This window comes from Aphelocoma coerulescens, chromosome 1, assembly GCF_041296385.1.
Source record: "Aphelocoma coerulescens isolate FSJ_1873_10779 chromosome 1, UR_Acoe_1.0, whole genome shotgun sequence".
NCBI classification, from domain to species: domain Eukaryota; kingdom Metazoa; phylum Chordata; class Aves; order Passeriformes; family Corvidae; genus Aphelocoma; species Aphelocoma coerulescens.
In genome coordinates, this window is record NC_091013.1 from 86,970,993 (window position 1) to 86,994,161 (window position 23,169).

A 23,169-nucleotide genomic window follows, 5' to 3' on the forward strand; every position below is an offset into this window, starting at 1 on the left:
TGTGCAAGATACCATCTTTGAGCCATCTGTGCAGTCTAGAGCCTTCATCTCTGATCTTCAGGTGGGGACCACTAGGTCTGTACCAGTGCAGAGTTTACACATGGTCTCAGTGCACTATTTAAAGATGGTTTTCCTTAGAAGCGTGATTTTGGTTCATGGGATGGTATGGGCTTCATGGAAGAAGAATCAGAAGGAGAAAGAGGGCAGAAAGACTCAAAGAAAAAACTGTTAACAGAATTTTGGAAGGGGTGGGCAGATTTGTTTGAAGAATTTGGTTCTTGAGAAAGACAACTTAACTATCAGGTGCTTAAAAAATCATTGTGGGTAAAATGTTCCCATATCTGTCCAGCAAGGGCTCCTTGTGATCCTGCCCAGTCTGTGTCCCAGAGGACAAACTGGGGGTTTATAGTGCACTGACTTGAGTGGAGATCTATGGAAACTTGGGTCAGTTTCAAAGGAAATTGGTCAGGGCAGCAGAATCTTCTTAGATTAGAAACCTGCTAATGAGCCACAGACCTGTGTGCAGCTGTGGTGGTCCTTCCTTTTTCACCCAGTTCCCACCACTGTCTGTAGCCGGCATCACGAACAGCCCCATGGTGAACAGCCCAAATTGCTGCTAAAAGATAAACCTGTCCTTTTTCCATCTTGACAGGTTCACTCAAACCCTGATCAAATCCCCAGGGCCCTTCAATGCGTTCCCAAACTCTTGTACCAGCTTCTTCTACCTTACAGACCTCTTGGAAATAGAGAAAATCACAGAGAAAGGAAGCCCAGAAGTCAAGTTGGCATGAAGAGTATGGCAGGCAGCTCATTCTCCAGCGTGGCCATCAAACTGCACAAAGTCTATCTGTATCTGAAGATACAACAGAAAACAGCAGAATAAACAAACCAGATGAAGGAAACTACCACTAAGACAGAGAAATTAAAGGCACTCAGCCCCTCCATCCAGCTGTCTAGGGCACTCATTACATCTTATTTTGATTTTGTAGTGTCCACAAAACCCATCTATTTTCTAGGAGAGCTTTGTTAGCCTTTATGCTATGGTGGGGGGAGCTGTCATGTCTGTGAATAGTCAGCTGGGGTCAGAAAACAGATTTTGGTGGCAAAATTGGCTGTGTAAGATAAACGTTAGTCATGGTGATTATCTGCCAGGGAACACGAACAGGCTACAAAGAGATAAGAGGAGCTGCTGGCACCAGAGATCCAGTTTAAGTTTTTTCCATGGAATTTAATTTATGCCATCTTTGCAAACAATACCTGATTGCCGTGTGAGATGGTCCAGCACCAGAATGGCAGCTGCCAAACTGGTACCCAGCTGAACTCACCTCCTTGTTTGCTGCACCAGAGGCAGACAGAGGGGGTTTGAGCCTTCTTCCTCACAATTCTGTGCATTTTTTGATCTTCCACATAGAAGTCTCTCCCCACCTGATACTTCAGGGAGGAACTAGATTTGTTTTGCTTTGGTTAACAAGGGCCATGGAAACTAGACTTCATTGTCAATATCTAAACCACCCCCTTAATATTTCAGGAAGTGATAGGTTTAATTCCTTTCTGTGTTGCCCAGCTGCAGAATGCACACCAGTAATCAGCTTGATGGAGGTGTGGAGATGAGCCTCACAGTCTGATGCCCACCATCCGTGATTTGCTCCATGACAGGAAGGGCTATGTAGAGAGGTCCAGCCATAACCCAACAGGGTATCATTTTTTAGGGCTCTGAGACCACAAGTAGCTTTGGGAGGATTGCCTGGGTCAGGCACCATCATTAAGAGCTGTCTGTCAAGGCACTCTTCCCAGCACCAAGAAAACAACGTGGCCTTTTTTAAAGTATCTGGGATACACAGGTCCCTTTCTGAGCACATGGAAGATATGTCTGTGTTGGTAGCCTGGGGAACTGGTTTCCAGCCACTTTGACTGATAGTCTGATATCTCTTTTGCCCTTTTCCTTGCCCCAGTTGATCCTGCTGGCCCTGGTCCACAGTTACTTGCCATGGAGGGGATAGTTATACATCTCTAATATCAGTCAAAGTTGGGCACTTGTGGCCACAGAGGCTGCCTGGGATGTTCAGGGTGATGTTTAAGAAAGTTTCCAAGTCGCCATTACTTGCTTTCCTCTGGCGATGGCTGAACACTTGCCTGCCTGTAGGAAGTGGGGAATTAATTCCTTGTTTTGCTCTACTTGTGTGTGCAGCTTTTCCTTCACCTTGTAAACTGTCATTATTTCTCACTTCTACCCTTCCCATTCTCTTCCCTGTGCTGCTGTGGGGGCAGGGGGAATGAGTGCATGGCTGTGTGGGGCTGAGCTGCTGGCTGGGGTTAAACCACAACAAAATGCTCATTTCAGAACACAGTGCAGAAGAAGTTGACTTGCACCACTCACACTGCTGTCCAATAATTGAGGATCCATTGGGACAGAAAGCTGAAGAGTTCCTGTAGCTTTGTGCCAAAGGCACCTGCATGGGTTGTGAAGCCCTGGGTTTGAATATCTGCTGCTTTGGTATTTAACATGACAGATGAAACTTCTACCAACTTCCACTTTCATCCTCTCCATCTCCTCCTCCATCAGCAAAGACTGATGTACATCTTTGCATCTCCAGGAAGGACCTTTGTGTTCCCTTTAGTTGTGACAGCAACCCTCTGCCTTGAGGATGAGCCCCAAAACCAAGGATGTTTCATACATTGGGGTTTTAGCTGGAGAGAAGATGGAATTTGCTGCCCAGAGGGACTTTTCTTGTTAGGCTAAACCTTGAGGCTCAGACTCCTAAAGGTGCCTAATCCCTTACCAGTTTTAGCATGACTCAGGGAATATTGCCTAAAGCCAGAGATGATCTGTGGTGGTAACTTTCCCGGGCTGTGAGACTTAAAGGAGAATATGTGACACTTGGTCAGGTTCAAGCCAATTATACTTTAGAAACTTTGGAATTTTATTCACATTTTCCAGTTTTCCTTTCCTCCATCCACCACACATCACAAGCACATTCCTGTATTTTTGCTTTTGAAAAGGAGAAAGAAAAACAGAAAAGAATGAAGAAATAGGAAAACAGCATCCTCAGCTTAAACAGAAATAGTCAAAATGTTTTACTTTGAGAATGTTTTTACTTTGGTAAAAAGAATCTCATTTAGAAATCTCAGCCAACTCTTGGTAGCAAGTAGCCCTAAGAGTAGTGCCATATTCTGGTTCCATTCCTGTGTCAGTCACATGGGCACATCATTCACACTGCCACTGCTGCCTTCCTCCACTGGCCACGGCTTTCCCTGGTCAGGGCCATCATGGAATCACAGAATCATAGAATCATGGAATACTTTGGATTGGAAGAGACCATTTAAGACCATCTAGTCCAACCCCTTACAATGAGCACGGACACCTTCAACTAGATCAGGTTGCTCAGAGCTTCATCCAACCTGGCCTTGAATGTTTCCAGGGATGGAGCATCCACTGCCTCTCTGGGCAACCTGTGTCTCTATACCCTCATTGTAAAGAACTTCTTTCTTATATCTCATCTAAATCAACACTCCTTAAACCCTTGGCTGCATGCTCTGAGCATGTGTGTGCATGTGTAAATTCCCATTCTGAGCAAGGGGCTGCTGCAGTTGGATTTTCTCTCAAGATGTGCACACCTCACAACTTGCTGCTGTCGCTGTCCTCTTAATTAACATAAAACCTTGCCCAAAAGCACTTGTGTAAAGATTTAATCAGCTAAGTGCTTGTAATTGGGATACCCTGGAAGGAGAAAGGCTGGAGGACTGGTAATGTGGGACCCCCACCTGCCTTGAGGACACAGCCTACCTAGGGAGCCCAAAGCCACCAGCACATTTTCAGGACCCAATCATTTCCTGACAGGGGTTACCTGAGAGTAAGAGCACAGTGGTCACTGTGCTAAAATCCTATTCTTCCCTCTGGATTTAAGCCCCCTGTGACCACAGCGGGAGCAGAGACAGCCTATGGTAGCACCAAGCCCTAGATCCCAGCCCCGAAGCAGCCCTGTGCATGCAGCAGACACCTCTTAAGTCACCCTCCCAGGCCCTCAGGGCTGTTTGCCCAGGAGCCACTTATTGACTCGCCTCAACCCAAAACAACAACGTCCGTCATCGTTCCTCTTCCCAGCTCCGTCCCCCCGCCCCGGAGCAAGGAAAAGTGTCGAATAATCCTCCTCCGTTCGGTGTGTGGTCTGCTTTTCGGTGTCGTCATGCAGACAGTGCAGAGACAGGGGGTCAGGCGGGTCATCAGAATGCTAATAAGAAATCTGATTGATGAGCCGGTGCCTCGGGGATGAATGGGATACTTAATTAATGACTTCTGCTCTGTGTAAGAAAAAGTTTCCCTTAACTTCCATCCCTCTTTTTCTTGGGGAAAAAAAAAAAAAAAAAAAAAAGAAGAAGGAAAAGAAAAAAGGAAAAAAAAAAAGGAAAGAAAACCTCCATAATCCCAAGTTTTCCAAACAACATAAAGGGAACTTCAAAGACAGACGTGGTCAGTTTTTATGTGTTGGGTTGGTTCAGTGATTCTTTCCTTTCTTTGTTTACAAGGGCAGCCAGGCTTGATTCCAAGGCTGAAAAATAAAAGGCCACATTGTTCAACGAGATTCTGGATTTTTACAAGAAATTTCCTCCTTCCCAGTAGGGCAATTAACTGCTTCATTTCTGGCTCTGCCAGTACCAAAACATGCCGCCAGGCCTGTGAAACTCAGCAGAGGTCGGTTCCTGCCAAAACACCGCTCTGCTTCGGAAACAAGATGTACTATGGAGATGCTATTGTCCCATTAAATCCAACCAGCGATCCAGGACTGGTTGTTTGTGGGGGTTTTTTTGCAGGGAAATAAAAGCCCATCAGGAAAAATACCTGGTAGGCACTTAGCTTAGGAGCATTGGACTGTGTATTCAGGGCGATTCAAATGGGATTTCAAACCAGCAATTAGCAATGGGAAAACAGCAACAGTTTCAAATGATCTCTTCCGGATTGATTTGGAAGGTTATTTCATGCTAAATGAATAGCAGCAGGAAAGAAGATGAAAAGGGAAGAAGGAAACCCACACAAATTATTTTTTTCCCTTTGTGGTTTTGTTTTTTAGGACAAGCTCAGCTGCAGTGTTGAGGGCAGAACAAACTGCTCGGTATCAGCACCCGCAAAATGGCAACAAAGGGATGCAGGGAGACATATGGGGTCCCACCTGTTTCCCACCTAGATTCATTCACCCTCAGCAGGCAGCTCCTGGTCTCTATGGGCCCCAACACCACAACACAGAGCCAGGCCCACAGCCTCAACAGATTTGTGGGATCTTGAGCCCCTTGCTGGACCCAAGCAGGGAAGCTGCATCCCTGAGCCCCACCTGGTCTTCACCAGCCCTTTGCTGGTGCTGCTCATGCACCACAGTCAGTGTGTATTTAAGTGCTTGGTTGATCTGAAGCCCATGAGAGGAAGGCAAGGATCCTGACTGAGTTCGTGGGTGCCCCTGGCAGTGATGCTCAGCTCAGGACCACAGGACCTGCAGGCTGCCTTTTTCTGGATTGCTGGAGCTGAATTTTGATGCTGGTGTCTCATTTTTAACTTCTCCCTGTAGTAATCCTGTACATATCAAACACAACCTGTAAATACTTTAGCTGTAGCTTTAAATACAATGAAAAGTAATTTATTTTAAATTAGGCAAGAGACACTGAGGACACAGAGAGTTGGCATCAGACTGAAATCTGAGCACATAATGAAATGTGCCAACTGCAGAAGAAAAAAGGGCATGGCTTTAACCTGCCAGCCTCGTCTAGTGACTATTTGTCCCTTTTAAAAAATTGTACATGAATGTTCTAAGTGAGTAGGCACCTGTTTTTGGCCTAAGGGTTTAGAGCACTGGTTAGTCTCATCAGCCTTGCTAGTTTAAATCTCCTTTTTTCAAATCCCACTTGTGGGATTTAGGAGTCACTCACTTAGGTAGTTTATTATCTAAAAATCACTGACTTATGTAAAGTTCAGAGTCCTTCCTCCCTCTGGTCTTAGGTCCCCATAGCTGTGATTTTCTACTCAGTTTTGTCCAAGAGGTGAACTGTGCAGAGCAGCAACAAAGCAGCCTTTATGGCTCAAATGTTCTCATCTGGAACCAGTGTCACCCACCTGACCAGTATTTTAGGGAATTTGGGTGAGCCCTGGTTTATTTTTAGCCCTTCAGATCTTTCTGCACAAAGGGTTAATAAAGACACAAGTTGGGCAACAGGAAGAGGAGGAAGAGGGCAAAGGTGTGGGAATGGAGCAGGTCTCTGACCCTCCTGGGGACCTTGCTTCGGACACACCAGCTAAAGGAAAGGAGGAAAAGAAATAAGTGAGAAAAGACCTGCCAAGCAATGCTGGCCAGACAGGAAAAAAAACAAAACAACCAAAAACAACAAACCAACGGCCCAGAGCTGATTTGCATTTGTATTGGGCACTTGGGGAATACGGATAAAACACTCTTTATTTTTCAGGGGAATTCAGGGAATATCAGTAGCAACATCCTTGCACGAGCACAAAAGGGGAAACAGAGGAAATAGAAGTATTTTGGTAATCCTGTTCTTAGGCAGCAACAGTGATAACATCAGAATAACACCTCTCACCCCTTTTTCCTGAGTCTCATGAAGAAAAGCAGCACAGGCACAAAATTACAGTCACTTCTGGCACTGGCTGTGTAGGAGAAGTCAGGGAGAGAGGTTACATGGGGGGGAAGTCACCAGCAATGTATTGCTAAACTGTGAACAAAAGGAAGGGCCCAGAGTCTAAAACTAATATCAGAATGCCCCCACACCTCCTGTCATCAATGCCTGCAGTGCTCTGTGTCTGCTTGATGGGCATTGGCAGCATAAAAGCAAAGCAGAACTGAAAGCTGAAGAAGAGCAATGGACAAACATTCAAAAAGGTCAAGAAAGAAGTCATTTGTGGCCAGTGAAACAAGATGTATGGCTGAGCTGCTTCTTAAACCTGAGGCTGTGGCTGCTCACTATGGGTGTAGGACACACTCATCTATCCTAGTTCCCTCTGGTTCCCAGCCAGAAATCCCATCTGCACGTGTTTCCTTAAATCAAATGAGTTGGGTTGGAAGAGACATTTAAAGACCATCTAGTCCATGCCCCTTGCCATGGACAGGGGCATCTTTCTCTAGCTTGCTCAAAGCCCCACCCAACCCGACCTTGAACACTTCTAAGGATGAGGCATCTGCACAGTTATAGGGTTGTCCCTCCCTGCACTGCCCTGCTGGGCTTCTCTCCAGCCTGGTGGTTTTGCAGGTTCCTGGGCACCTCTCCTTGGCAGATGAAATTTATCAGCTGCTAGAACTCTGCTTCATCCTGATTTAGTTACACAGACATCTGGATCTTATCCAACCTCTGAAAAAGCAGTGAATTGGCCGTGTTCACTCCTCACATGCTAGGCAAGCCCAGTGGAGGATGAACTTGCCCACCAGTGCACCAGTCCAGGGTATTGCCTACTACTGGGCAGCTCCACATGGGCAGCATCTGTTTGCTACACAGTTTTGTGGAGATTTACTCATTTTGCACTTTTAAGTGACAAAAATGACTACTGAGTTCATCTCATACCCCAAGTCAAAGTGTTGATGCTACTGCTCCTGTAACACCCTGACCCTGTGGCCAGAGAGATGATCCAGGAGGGCTCTGTGCAGAGCTGGGCACCTCAGGCATGATGGTCACTTCTCGGTCAGTGGTGGTGACCTATCTCCCACACACGTGGTGGGTGGATCAAGCAAGGACATGGGCCTACCACCTCAGGGAGTGCCTGAGGTTGTTACCAACTCCATCACTGTGTTATAGGAACAGCCCTGGGGCTAAGGATCCTCTGCTATTTATCCCTGACATAACAGCCAGGAATGGCTCTGATGCTCTAAAAGCCCTGGAGAATCACTTACCCTCATGTTTAAATAAACTGTACGTTCCTCTGCACTAGGAAGGATCAGAACCAGGAAGGCTCTGCTTGGCTCTTTGTTAGCCATGTGTATCAGATCAAAACAAGGTAGCAAGTAGCCCCCTGCTGTCATTTCCCAGCTGAGAAAGAACTCAGGGTTACTTCAGGCTTGATTCCCTTCAGGCTTTGCCCACATAATTCCTTAGTGTGTATTTGCAGTCACCTTTAGAGCACACAGAGCTTCAGCTGAGAACGGAAGGTTCAGAAAACCCCAAGTGGTGGTGTGAAATGATTTACAAGTGCAGCTGTGCCAGTGCTACTCTGTTGGCATTTGCACCTCCTGGCACCCACAGGCCAGGGTCCACACACATTGCAGAAGGCACTGCCCTCTACGCTCACTTGCACATTTCCTATACATCCTTTCTGTCCAGGAATTCTCCATTCACCAAAAGATATTTTTGCTGCCATTTCTCGATGTTCTGGAGGATGGGGGGTGGGAAGAGAAGGGAAGGGAGGAACTGAGGTAGCAGAGGTCGAGCCCCTGGCTTACTCTGCTGATCAAATCCTGGGCTGTGGCATTACCTTCCCTTTCAGCTGACCCAGTCCGAGCGCTGTGACTGCCTATTCCCACGCCACGTCAAAGGGAAGGTTTACATTGTTCACTGGATATTAATTTAAATTATTCTGGGGTGCTTGGAAACCACCTCCTCCCCCCGTTCCCGTTCAGTCTCCATGGGGACTATCGCAGAGGCCGGGAGATAGAAATGAGCAGCACTGACACACCGATCCCCTTCTGCTGCAAACGCTGTCAGCCATCTCCACTGCCACAGGGGACACATTCATATTTCGCTGAATGACTTGCTAGGACAAGATAGATCAGTTTTAGAGTCTGGTACAATATCCTACTAATACCATTTTCCATTTGTTCCTTAGGTTCACACGCCTGTGTTGTGGCTCTTTTCTTCACACCAACATCCTGCTGCTTGTTGATGGTATTAATAACACCCGCGGCAGGAGGCTGTGCCCCCCAGGGCCCGGGCTGTCGGAGTAATTATTGAATGACATTGGGGTTGTTCTGTAAATTACTTTGTGACCCAGGAATTCAGCAGGTTACTGCTATAACTCAGGCTCTCACAGTTGATTGCACTCACCTCCTGCTGCCCCAACATTTATTAGTCTCGTTTGCCTAGCAAGCACTGGCTTCATCTGTGTGCTCACGCATAGATACGTGTTCCATGGAGGGGAATCCACTGTTCTTCCCTTAGAGCAAAGGAATGAGGCTCACATCACCAGAGCCTGCCTCAGCCAAGGAGCTGGGGGCAGCCAGTGGATCTGTGAGATGCTTGGAGCAACACCAAGGGACATTAGACACTGCAAAAAGTTGGGTTGCTTTGTGTCAAACTGATGCACGTGCAGGTGTGGAAGCAAAGCTCTGGGTGCTCTGGGAAGCCAGTCTTGGAAATAGTGACACATTGAGCTGTGCCTGCCATCACTCCTCATGACTCCTCAGCATCTGCCCAGATGTACTGGATAGCTTCCCTGGGAATGCTGAGCAGCCCTGGAGCACTGCTTAAGATTTGGACAGAGATACCACATTAAAATGTTTGTAATTCCTTCTGAAGAAAAACAGTCAAGACCTGTCTTGTCTTATTCTGGTCCAAATTCCCTACTTACAAAATGGGTATATAATACCTGGGATGAAACACTGGTGATCTGATGCATAGTTCTCCCGGACTCGTTTGGCCCTACGAACCACCCTCCAAAAGAAATCCCTTACCCTTTGTATGGAGGCAGCCTGGACTGCTCCTCTTCCTCATCCCAGTTGCTTGGACAGTGACTAACTGTTAAACCTGTACCACAGTCCCTCTTAAAAATGACTGGGCTCTGTTTTCATTGCAGCACAGAGGCTGTGAGGACTGAACCTCACTTCTAAAGCTCCAAGCAGCCAAAGCTTTTCCTCCCGTGTCCTGGCAGCTGGTCAGATCTCAGCTGCAGAATCTGTGACAGGATTGATGTAGGGATGCAGACAGCAAGAAGGTAGTCACTGATGCAAAAACTTTAGAGAACAAGTGCTTTCAAAACTAGTCCAAGGATATCTTCTACAAGAAAGACAATGAAGTAGCTACGTTGTTCTCAAATTTCAAGTTCTTTGGAATGTCTTAGTCTTGCAGATGATACCAAGTTGGAGGAAAGAACTGAAGGAAAGGTGACCATTCATACATGTGCTGAAAGAAGGAGGTAAGAATTTCATGGAATTCAAAGAGAGCAAGCACAAAATCCTGTCCCTTTGGGAAGGAAGGGCCCATTATAGTGGTACAGGCTGGGCACTGACAGCCTGCAGAACAGCTCTGTGGAAGAGGTCTTGGGGATCCTGCTGGACATCAAACTGGACATAAAGCCAGCTAAGCTGTGTGTCCTGGCAGCAAGACCAACATCCTCCTGGGCCATATGAATAGGAGCAGATCCAGGAGATCCAGTGAAGGGATCCCTCTAACTGGTGCTTGGTGACCACAGATCATATACTGCAGCCAGTTCAGGGCCTCCCAGTAGAAGTCAGTGATCAGCTGGAACAAGTTCAGGGAAGGACCACTGAGATGGCTGAGTCTGAAGCACTTGACCTGTGAGAAGAGGATGGGGGACCTGAACTCATTCAGCCTGGAAAAGGAATAGCTTTGGTGGCACCTACCAGAAGCCTCCAGGGCTCACCAAGAAGACAGAATAGGGTTCTTTATAATGGTGCATGCTGGGAGGATGAAAACACATGTCAACTTAATAAGGGGTTCAGGCAAGTGGCAGTATCTTTCCACCATGTAGACAGATGAGCAAAACGCTCAGAGAGGCTGTGCAGACTCCCTCCTTGAAGATTTTCAGGACCCAGCTGGATACATCACTGAGCATCTTGGTCTAACCCTGTTGCTGACCCTGCTGTGAGCAGGAGGGGTGAACAAGAGACCCCCTGATGTCCCGTTAACCTGAACCATGATTACTGGTTGTACAGCAGGGAGAGATGGGAGAGACAACAAGGCCTCACCTGGGCAAACTGCTTTTCCCTCCTTCAGAATATTCAGATTGATACAATCTGGGACTGGTTTTTAGGTGGTGAACTGAGTTCTTGAACACTCTCTCTCCAGAGCAGAGAACCCAGCACCAAGTCCACAGCCAAGGCAGGTAGATGAGATACAGAATTATAGCTGAGTGTCTGTCTTTGTGAGGAAGATACACTGATGTTGAGGTACCTCTTTTTCCTGTGTTGCTCTGCTGGGTGGCATGAGGAGACTGTGTTTCATTCCAACTGAGAGAGGCAATAGCTCAATATCCTTTTCCTCTTGATGTGCTGTTTTGAGGATGCTCAGATTACAAATTAAAAAATGCAACCTGTTAGTTTCTACTACAAATCCAAGTGCTAAGGAGTCCCAGAGCCACTACTTGCTTTTTAAATGCTTCAGCAACATGGAGGGTTCTACCTATCTTGCTAACTGCTCCTGACAACAAGATTTCCTAATGTGTCTAAGACCTGTGCCTTGAGATGGACATGGGGAAACCAAAGAATCACAGGCACAGGCCTATGAACAGCAGAAAAGCTGAACACCACCAGGCTGGTGCCAGCCAAGGTCTAGCTGTGGCTGCATCCCGCAGCATTGCCCCTTGGTGCTGTTCTCTCAGCCATCAGGTGTCATCCTGCAATAACTTGTCAGCAGGTCCAAACCTTTCCAAGGGGTTGATATGGAAAACTGGACTTTTGGGTCTAAAGCCATGGACCTGCATGGGTAGGGCTGCTCACCCAAGGCACAAAGCCAGACAGGGTCTTGTCATCCAAGTAACTGCAGATGACTTCACCGCATGCTCAGAAAGGAGAAAGCATTCCTACATTCCATGTTGCAGGGAATGTGGTTTTGCAGGAGGGCAAAAAGGAGGACCCTCTATTCAGGTGGCAGTCAAAAGAAGTGGAGAGTGCTCAGCCGCCTGCCAGAATTGGCCCTGTATTGGTTACACCCCCGGCTATTTGAGGTAAAACTTGGCCTCTCAAAGCTCTCTGCCTCTCTCCTGCGCCTTTGTATTCTCTAGAAGGTGAAGCGTAAGGGTATAAAAAGCTGCAAACAAGTTCCTACCTCTGGAGACCAGGCATTTACTCTAAGAAAGAAAGACCAATTGCTTCCCAGAGCATTGTCCACCCACATTAGAGAAAGGATTAAGCAGATACATTCAGCTATTCTAACAGATTTTCTTTAAACCTTGAATACGCCTCTCACACTTGGTAAGATAATCACATTAGTTTTGTCGTTAAAAGATCCCTTTTATAGAAAGTACCTAAACCGCTTAAACCACCCAGAGAGGTCGCATACATTAGAAAACAACAAGACAAACGGAAGGGATTTGCTATTCCCGGTTTCAGTGTTTCACTGCCTCTACTTTCTAAACTGGGGGATGGAACCAAAAGATCTTTCAAATCACCAGTGGAGGGAAAAGTTCCTGAGAGCTGGGCAGCCCCCACCCGCCCTGGGGAGCCCTCTCCCCACCCAGGAAACACTTGGGTACAGCACTGAGGACTTTGGAGAGAACACTGTTACACATGGAGATGCCCACAAGTTACACCCAAAGCACCCCCACAGCTGATTTTCCTCTGCTGAATATCTGGCACCCAAAACCCAACTGCAAGATTAGCAACAGCTGAGGTTGAGCTTATCACTGCCTTAGAGAGCACAGCTATGAAGTGCTCCATGCTGCAGGAGCACATCCTCACTGCTCCCTGTTGTGGGTGTTGAGGGCATTGCTGTCTCTGACAGGATCCCCATCGGGGCTGCAGCGAGGACAGAGCGGGTCCCCACCTCAGCAGGGTTCAGGGTAGCAATGCCATCAGCTGTCAGCAATCTGACTCTGCTGTAAAGCAATTTCTTCATTGGGCTGGTATTATTGAGAGGACACAGAGAAGGACACTGCCCCAAAGCATGTGGATCAAATAGTTTCACATTGGCTGGTAAGATGAAGTTGGCCTGGGGGGTAAAAAAAGAAAGGCTTATATTCCTGCAGCTGGAGGCAGTGCTGGGATATCAAGGAATCAAAATAATATAGGAGCACGAGTCTTCTCAGACCAGTGGAAGCTCCAATGCCCAGCATCTTTAAATGATAAAAGCCATCTTTTTTTTAACAATAGAAGGAGAAAATTAAAAAGTACTTAAGCACCGTTAATTTACCACAAATATCTTCAATTCATATCTTTTGCCACTGCCTCGCTGCACATTTTCTGCTAACCTGCCCTGCTAAAACAAACCATTTCAGGTTTTTTAACAGGGACAGTCTTAAAAAATCATAGATTTGCAAAGTCATCTCTGTAAGACCAAGGCTTTGCTTTAAAAACGCACAGAGAGGTTAGACTATTAAAAAAAACCCCAAATCCTAGAGGATACAGTAGTAACACCCAGTAGGACACCAGTTACAGCATAACAATGACGCTCTGAATCAATGGGGGAGAACTAAAAATGGAGGTTTGAAGTACACAATCCCCTGTATTCTTTCATCCCATGTTTAGTGGTTTTATAGTGTCCTCCTGACTGCCAGAAAGACACAACGATTCCACCCTTAGTCCTGCAAGGAGCTAAAATACCCAAGTGTCTATGTGCAGTCTTTAACCTACATAAAGCTCTTTAGGTCACTCATGATTCCTTAGAGATTCGATTCACAACAGCTAAATACCCTTTTTAAGAGCACAGATAGAAAAAGAAATCCCTTTATTTAAAGCATAATAACATTTTTTACAATATCCTTGGTGGGCAGACAGCATGGGAGACAAAAATTCTCACTTTTCCTGTGATGTAGAATCCATGCTCCAGGAGGGACTTCCCTTTCTATAAACTCCTTTGATGATGAAATATTTGATCATCTTCAAAATTAAAATTACCTTACAAACAAAATGAGTTGCAGAACCTATTTAGCTCCTTCCCAAGACTCTGCAGCCTTAGCTCTGCCCTATTAACTATTTGGTAAAAACCTCCCCTTGCCACGTCAGGGGACTTACAGATCTGTCCTCATAGCCTTCCTCATTACTGACATGTGGGAAGTGTGTGTTTGCCTGGGAAAGCTTTCAAAAGGAAAATGGACTTTTCCCATTATAGGTAGCTTGACTGCATTCAGTGTGGTCACCTACAGAGAACAACCAGCCCATACACCTGCTCTGCACCACAGCCAAAGCTCTGAAGAGAGAAACTCCCAAAGGAGTGCAGACTCACCATCTGTCATCCTGACTGCCGTGCGTGTGACTCGAGGATTCCTGTAACCAGTTTTCCTCTCACTCCTCAAGAGACAAGTACAAACAAGACAATATCACTTGCAGAACTTGGAATCTGCCAAAGGATAAAGATTCATGTCCCTCCAAAACAAAATCCAGTTCCAGAAATTCAACATTATTTTAATGTATTTTTATTGATACAAACTGCAGGTTCACCACTAAGATCCATGCTTTGGGGAAAACATTAATTCTTTTTCCATCTGTGTTTTTCCCAATGAGCAGGAAACATACAGTTTTAAATTCCAGTAATTTCTGACACATGCCAAGGACTTACATAAGCCTGAGTTGAAGTATGGCCCACCATCATATGCCTGGAAAGATAAAGCAACCATTTGTTATGGCCCAACTCGTCCTCACCTGTATGAAACACACAGGAGAGCCAACATTTAGATGAGGTAGCCAAACCACAAGACAGTCCCTTGGTAGCATTCAGAGATGTGTAAATGGATTTTAAGATGAAGTCTAAATGTCTGAGATAAGACCTAAAGTTTCAACTACTCAGCTTGATGGGAAAACAGTAAAAAGTAACATCAATTAAAAATCACATAAAAACAAGTCACATAAATTCATAAGCTGGTCCAACCAGTAGGAACCTGATCCAAAGTCAACTTGAATCAGTCTCACAGACAGAAACTGAATGGAATAGTGAGATTATTAAACAATCCCCCACAAATAAACAAAAAGCACAAACAAAATTTTTTTCAGAGGGGTTTTAAGTGGCATTTTACAAGTCTTAAAGTTTAAAAATTGTATGTTGTTTTAAGTGTTATTGAAGGTAATTTTTTATGAAAGGAGTGAAAAGAGAAATGAAACTTTAAATTACTTATGCTGCTTGAAACTAAAGTGTTTTCCATACAACAAAGCAGCAGCTGTTTCCTGAGACAGCAAGTTCACTAGCAGGGGAGAGAGAGGAGACACAAGCTGACTAATAATATACAGTAGCTGTTAGTTTGGGCTGTTCACATCTTTATCCATACAACACAGAAATGCTTATCCCTAAAATTTTCACTTGGAGTAGCATCCTGAGCAATCAGTGGGTGAGTGGGAGCAACTGGACCAGGATCTTGTTTGCTCAATTAAACCATTTCTGATCCCCAAATTTATATTAACTCTTATAGGTTTCATTCCTTGCCCTGCAGTAAACCAGGACATAACCACACATCAGTTAACATGTAAGAAGATACAACAGAATTTCTAAAAACTCTGCTGGCTGTAACATAACTGAGGAAAAAATAACATTTTATTTGTTTCAAAAGAATCAAGGACATGTTATTATAGAGTCTGTAAGTGAGAGTCTGGAGTATATTTACAGCTAAAACAGGAACTGTTGGAAAAGGGGAACACTAATAGCTTTCAGTCAACAGGTTTCAGGCAAATCCTACACAGCTTAGCCTTTAGCCCTGTAGTTCTTGTCTGGTCTTGTTCTCTGAAGTCTCTGTAAGAAATTACCATGCTCAAAAGCATGAGAGGTTCAGATTGCAGTCTGAACATAAATGCCATGTCTAACACTGGATGAGGAAAAGGACAATCTATTGGAAAGAAGATACATAGGAGTGTTTCAAAAGATAAAAATTCAGTGTTGGGCTCGCCTTGTTCCCAGAGGACAGGACAAGACTGGAAACAGAAAAAGCCACCTGGGATCTTAGGAAAATACTCAACTATCAGGCATATCATCAAAGCTGAGAAAACTTTTCAACAGAGATGGAATTTTAACAGTCTGGGGACACGAAGACTTGCCTGAGTCATTCTAAAATGGAGTTGTCCTTTAAACTGCAAAGAATCCTTTCTGAAGAAGGGCTGCAGTGTGAATGAAGCCAAAGCTGGAAAACAAGGGGACTGCCCCAGCCATTTATTAATGTCAAATATGCTGTCTCATGAATCAGGGCAGTTTGTCTGGTTTGGAAGCCTTACAGAAAGCCCAGTGCACCTGGCTTGGTGAGCTCAGCATCAGGCTTTAGGCTGATCCAAGGGAATAGCTGCATTCTGTGTTTTCAATAGTTTGTCTAGCAAACAATTTTTTTTTAAAGGCTTTTATTGAAGAGCCATCAGCAAACAGATCATGCAGAATTTGAACAATACACAGAATGGAGGGGAGGGAAGAACCCACACAAGGCACAGCCCCAATTATTTGTCACTTCATAAGATCCAGCCACCACAAGTGACACACTTGCTCTTCAAGAGAATAGCTTCAAAAGCTTCCTGATTTTAAAAAGCTAAGTGTTTGTGAGGGATACACACATACACACACAAAATATACCCATTTTCTTTGGTAACCATCATCACAGATAGTGACATCTCTCAGAATTAGGAAACATAGCAAAAGAAGAAATAAAATCCTGATGCATATTGTGCATGCTCAGCCAGTTATCAGTAGAGTCTGGGCCCAGCCCTGACCATTCAATACAGCACAGAATACAAAAATCCACCAATTAATAAGCTGCAGGAAAACTAGGTAGAAAAAAAAGTTGTATATTTATTTCTTTTCCAATACTCACTACAAAGGGTAAGGGCTGTTTAGTTTCCTTACAAACAGCACAGCTAGCTTTCCCAGCCCTTCCCTACCTCTCCACCAAACATCACAGTAAGATGTGATTTCTGTTCCCTCATTATCTCCAGCAGCAGAGGATGTCTGAAATTCAATCACATTGGAGGCAGCAGAGTTTCACCATCAACAGCACTGCCATATCCCACATGGGACAATCACTCAGCACAGCAAGGAGAAGGGCAACAATCCTAGAACAGGAACTCATTACTATGTGGTAAAGTACAGCATTTGAGAAGAGCAGAAGAGGAAAGCAAACCAGAGCAGGCAGCTCAATCCTTTGCACTTTGACTGGAGTTTATCATCTGAGAATGCTCTCCATCCATCTGCTGCCTGCCTCTCTCGTGGACACAAGCAATGATGACCACTGCAGTGCAGGTGAGGAAGCAGGAGGGAAATGCTCCAATGACCATATCACGAGGCCTGGCCCTACTCCCAGCAAAGCCAAGAGAAGTGTAATGGCCACAGTTGTTGCAGTGCCACTTCAGTGGCTGTGCCTGGCCTTTTCAATCCACTGCTTCATGAGGCAGATCTCCAAGGCTCGAGCTTGCTGTACAGACTTGGGGTCCAAAGGGTTACGGCTGCGTAGGTCCAGGTGGTGGGCTCCATCTGGGATCACAACTGCCACGAGGGAGTTGGTGATGTTCTGGGTCACCCCACCTGCAGACCACGGATCCAGGCCACCATTGCTGGAAGGAAAGACTATTTCATTAGGGTACATGTGCACAGCAGTCAGCAGTGAGGCTGTAGCTCACATCAACATTTCTACTAGTTTTGTACATGCAGCAACAGAGACCTCAGCCCTGTCTTAATGTCTTGTGCCCACCCCTCTGCTGAAAGGAGTCATCTTGACAGAGGTATGGAGCTATCATCAGCTTAAGCAAGGCTACACTTCTCATTAATTATCTTCTAATTCAGATAATAACCTATAACAGTGCAAAAGCCTCTGAAGAGAAATCTGCTGCTACCTGTAATTGTCATAAAAGTTTCAGGTTTCCCTCTACCAAAACATGTCAAAATTCCCAAATCAAAGCACTTCACTTTTGTTCTTTGCAGCCTGCCATAAACAAATCACTCACTGGACCCTTTAGAGCTGAATTTTCAGGAAGTTCTACCTTTTGCTAACTCAGCTGAGTGCCAACCTGGTTTTGCAAAGAAATGCTTGGATTAGCCTGCTGGCTTTAATAACAACCATAGGAAAATGAAGATTTTACCCCTTAAAAAACTGTCTAAAATTACTCTTCCACTGTGAAAGGACAATTTATTGCCATTTACTCCCCCTCCTCCCTCACCCCAAATCAATTACAAGAATTCCTTACACTATAGATATGGCTCCAAATAATAGTCCATAGAGCAAGCCAATGGCTCAGCTGGGAGAGAGCTTTCCATCTCTCATTCCTAGCTTTGGACTTGACCCAATAACCTCTACAACATTGTATTTTCCTTTATTGCAGTGCCCTTCCCACACATGGCCCATCTTTCTGCACAAAGAATACAACATCCATATACTTGTGGAGCTACACAAATCTAGATCTGTTCCTCACTTAAAACACTGGACCTGCCCACAAAAGGAAATGTCAGAGATGGGCTATGGTATTAGAGGCTAAATTTCTAGAGGGATCTAAGAAATTAAAACATCCTTGGACACAGATTTGGAGCTAGAAAAATACCACAATGGCAGCACCATGAAAAAACAGAAAAATAGCAAATAAAAACAAGAGCTTTTTTAGAAATAACCAAGAGTAAAAACCTGATGGGGTCTGAACTAATATTTCACTTGTTTCATCACTGAAAAAAACCCCCCGACTAAATATCTTTGAGTCTCTGTAGTTCTTTACTTTCAGTGATTCTAAATATGACTTAGAACAAGAGAAACATTTTGTATCCACAAAACAAAAAGCATAAAGAGCTGCCCAATAAGCCAAAAGCATTGGATTTAAAAGGTCACCTGAATCAGCAGAGCACCTTGGCAACAGGGGGATGAGTTGCTGAGCGACCCATGATGCACATGAATTTGGATCTTTTGGTCCTAGCCATGTGGAAACTAAGCATGCCACAGGTTTTTCTGTGAGCTTCTGGCTGCATCCTCTGCATCTCCTGCCAAAGGATGGCACCAGAGGCGCTGACGCAGTTTGGGAAGTGAAACTTGAAGGTGGGGGGGATGGAGGGCTCACCACAAAACCATGAATCTTGACAGTTTTTTGCAGATTTAAGATCATTCCAACTGGAATGAATTCTTTATAGGTTAAAACTAAGCATGCATGTAAGTACTCAGTTGTCCATCTCACAGGACAGGAATTTCCCAGTATAAACCAAAGAAGCAAAAGAAGAGAAAGAATAAAAGTCAGACTTTTTTTGCAGTGGCCAGGCAAGCAGGACTTCAGAAAAAAGCCAGTGCAAAAATCAGCACGCAAGTCCTGTTTTCAATTCATATACTTCCTTGACAGCATACATAAGGTTCTGCCTACCCCACAGCACAGAGTTCCCTCTCCTATATTCTCTTCAATCTCCTCAGCTCTCCTGCCCTGCCCAGAAGTTTTACACAATCTTAGCAGCCCTGTCTGTGCATCCTTTTTTAAACGACCACTCTCCACAACTTTCATGTTTCCTGTTATTAACTTTTTTCTCTCACCTTTTCTCTTCAGCCAGGCATCGTTCTCTTCTTTGCCACCACTCCCTTCTTTAGTGCTTTCAATTCTCCCTTCTGCACAGAGCACCAGAATCTCTTAAAACAGAACCTTCACTTTCTGCCTTTCCCCTGCCAGTGCAGAACTGGATATGTGGCTGCTCTGACTTAGACGCCTACAACCTAGATGTGATTCATTGAGAATGAAAAATACCCATTTTTGGACTGTGCACACCAAATTTCATACTGTCTGATGTAACCTGGGCTGGTTTTGACTACCACAGCACAGGGATGATGAGACACTACAGCTGCTACCACACGCATGAACAGTGTTAAAATGTCACTTCCCACCACCGTGCAGCACTTCCACACCAAGTACTCCAGTAAGAGGAGTGAAAAGAGGAGTGCTGGAAGAGAAAGGGGAAACAGTGGTCTGAAACCCCTAATTTCCTCAAACTAGTTTTAATAAAGACATACTGCCCAGGACAGGCAATTACCACCTGCTCACAGCCTAAGTAACCACTCACACACTACACAACTCCAGGAAGGTACCAGAGGGGCAATGGAATTCCCTGCATTAATGCCACACATACAAACAACAGTGAGACTGTGCAGAGTGATGTACTGCTCACAGAGGGAGAAGCAGCAGCAACAGTTTAAGCATCCTGGCCAAATCCCACTGCGTCTGGAAAAATCCACCCTACAGTGGTTCTCTTTAGATGGAGCACTTTTCCCTTCCTGCACTACACTGTTGTGCAAGTTGCCTGTCACTTGAAACACAGTCCTTTTCACCCCACAGGGAGCCACATCCCCTGGTAAACATTGGGATGTTTTTTGTAAAGCACTCTGCAGTGTTTGAGGATAAAAGGCTCTTATATAAAATGTACAGTGTTGACAATGTATTTGTTTGAAGAGAAACATCCCAGCTTGAGATCCAAAAGCTTTGTGTGTACAGCACTACTTTAACATTCATTTGGTTGCTTTCAGGCTTTTCTCATTTCCAGCTCCTTCAGCTGGCATAAATTCTTAAACACTTATTTAGATTTGTTTGCTTTGTATCACTTACAAAGCAGATTTCTACTGTAAAGAGCTGTGCGGCCTTGGAAATAAGCAACACTCTGCAGAAACTAAGTGAAACCAACAATTTTTTTTTATTTACAAGTTTTCCAAAAAAAGGTGGGATTTCTCACTCCAGAGTAGATATCCTGCTGGGATAGAAACAGCAAGAGGCAAACAAGAGGAAAGCAACAGGCCTTTGCAGCCAAACAGACTGACACTAACAGCTGCAGTCCAGAAAATAATCCCCAAATCAAGTGAGAAGTTTCTACTTTTGAAATGCACACCTATCTACCACGTCCAAAAGACTAATTCTGAGCTGGTTTGTAGAAGTGGCAAGGTGTTTTATGAAAAGGCCTTGAACAATTTAAACCAGAACACAGAGAAATATATATCCAGGAGCTTCCCATAGTGGGCAACGGGTACAGCAAGTCAGGACTCCTGAGGCCTCAATGGGTGTGTGGAACACCTCCCTTCCACATAAGAATTTGATGGACAGAGTACTCACCTGGATCACCTCCCAGCATAAGTACAACTACATGAACTTCCCTTTAAATAGTTTAATCTTAAATATAAGGGCAGGCTGAAAAGAGAGCAAGCGGCATGCACTAGTTTTTTGTGTTAGACTGAAACATTTCTTTCACTTTTTGTCCACACACAAAGGTGTTTCAGACAAACTTTTGTTTTATTACCAGTATTCCTTACCAAAATAGAAACATCTTTGTATTTGGATCTTATACAAGCTTGCTGAAACTTGCCTAAATGCCACTAAAAGAAAAAGGGCTGTTGGCAGTAACAGAAAAACTCCCAAAGTCAATTCCCTCTCTTTTCTGTATCAAAGGGAAAAAGGAATGCCATGCCAGCCCCTTCACAAGGCTATCACTCAGAGCAATAATTTTGGTGACCAAGATTCTGTGTCATAGCTAGAGCTCATTTAGACTCTCCTTTTACGCGTAAGCAACAGTGCTTTGGGTTCATAAAAGTAGGAATTTACCAGCATGGGAAACCTGGATTTTGGCCACAAGATAAGAAGGAATCCACTTGGAAAGATGTTTGGCAGAATCCCAGCCCAGATTCTTCTTTTACAGTCACACAGGCAGTAACAGAACAGTTGGCATCTTTGGCCACTGCAGACTGATCATTTTACTCTCAACAGCAACACAAAGTATGCCCATCATTTATTCAGCTGGAATGCTGGAGACAGATCCCTTTGCCACTTGGGGCAGAGTCTCTGCACTGACAACCCAAACTGGTGGAAGCCTCTACACTATCAGCTGAAACAAAGCTCACCTGAAGATGATGTTGCTGTGTGAACTGATGTTTTTTCCTCCATACATAGAAAGAATCCAAGAGAGGCGAGGCCTCACTCCCCACATCCTGTAACACTCTTCTGAAAGTGCATCAAAGTCCCACTTCTGAGGCTCAAACATGTCATGGACACCATCTGTGCATAAAGGCATCACCATCTCAGTGCAAGCCTGAAAGAAAGGGCAGGTCAATAAGAAGTATTTCCAGAAGAACATCCAATATCTGTTACTGCAGTATTTTAAAAAGAAAGGTCAAACAGCATTTAATCAGTAATTACCACCAAGCTATTAAAGAATCATTCAGGTTGGAAAATAACTTTTAAGATCAAGTCCAGCCATAAATCTAAACTGCCAAGTCCACTGCTAAACTGTCTACCAATGTGAATACTGTCTTTTAAAAAACTCCAAGGATGGGGACTCCACCATTTCCCTTTGCAGCCTGTTTCGGTGCTTGACCTTTTTCCTAATATTCAATCTAAACCTTCCCTGGTACAGCTTGGGGCCATTTCTTCTCATTCTATTGCTTGTTACTTAAGAGACAGAAACCCACCTCCCTACAATCTCCTTTCAGGAACCTGTAGAGAACATTAAGGTCTTTCCTCAGCCTCCTCCTTCTCTCCAGACTAAACACCGCAGGTTCTCTCAGCCACTCCCCACCAGACTTGTGCTCCAGACCCTTCTCTGAACATGCTCCAGCCCCTCAATGCCCTTCTTGCAGTGAGGGACCCAGAACTGAACACAGGAGTTGAGGTGTGGCCTCACCAGTGCTGAGTACATGGGGACAGTCACTGCCCTGGTCCTGCTGGCCACACTATTGCTGATACAGGCCAGGATGCCATTGGCCTTCTTGGCCACCTGGGCACTCTGCTGGATCATGTTCAGCCACTGTCAGCCAGCAACCCCAGGTCCTTTTCCACCAGGCAGGTTTACAGCCACTCTGCCCCAGCCTCTAGCCCTGCATGGGGTTGTTGTGACCCAAGTGCAGGACACACCACTTGGCCTTGTTAAACCTCATACAATTGACTGCTGTAGATAATTTACAACTGCTTGCTGTACATCATTTTCCAGTCTATATGAAGATGTAAAACTCAACAATTAGCTAGATAATGAAGATACAACCTAAACCTCCTGGGAAAGCTGCTTCTCTTTTCTCCTTGCCTTCCCCACTATAATCATACTTAGTTTGTGACTACATCTGTCATCAGTACATCAATACATCTGGCACAATATATTGACAGCTAAATGACAGTTCTCATCAGCTCTAGATCAAAAAACCCTCACTGACTTGCAATTTATAAAGATTAGTGTGCATACCTGGTAGTACCAACCCATTTCACCCAGACTCTTTGTTGCAGTCTGCGACACATCTAAGCATGGGGCTTCTCCTGTATAATTGTAATATAAATTTACTGCCTGGAAAACATTCTGCAACAACAATTTTTCAGAGAGACTGGGATCCTTCAAGAACTTGCAGACTTCCTGCAA

The 23,169-nt window shown here is 44.8% G+C and overlaps 1 protein-coding gene across 1 annotated transcript in view; it reads right to left on the reverse strand.

Annotated features, from left to right (window-relative positions):
- Positions 1-14,268: 14,268 nt before the first annotated feature.
- The window catches only part of PRCP (prolylcarboxypeptidase), a 30,337-nt gene continuing 21,436 nt past the window's right edge, over positions 14,269-23,169 (reverse strand). Inside the window, exons 7-9 of the mRNA XM_069015798.1 lie at positions 22,999-23,163; positions 21,668-21,855; positions 14,269-17,384 (exon numbers count right to left, since the gene is read on the reverse strand). Coding sequence (XP_068871899.1) covers positions 17,180-17,384; positions 21,668-21,855; positions 22,999-23,163 — 558 coding nt within the window. The 3' untranslated portion in view covers positions 14,269-17,179. The remainder of the gene's footprint in view (positions 17,385-21,667; positions 21,856-22,998; positions 23,164-23,169) is intronic.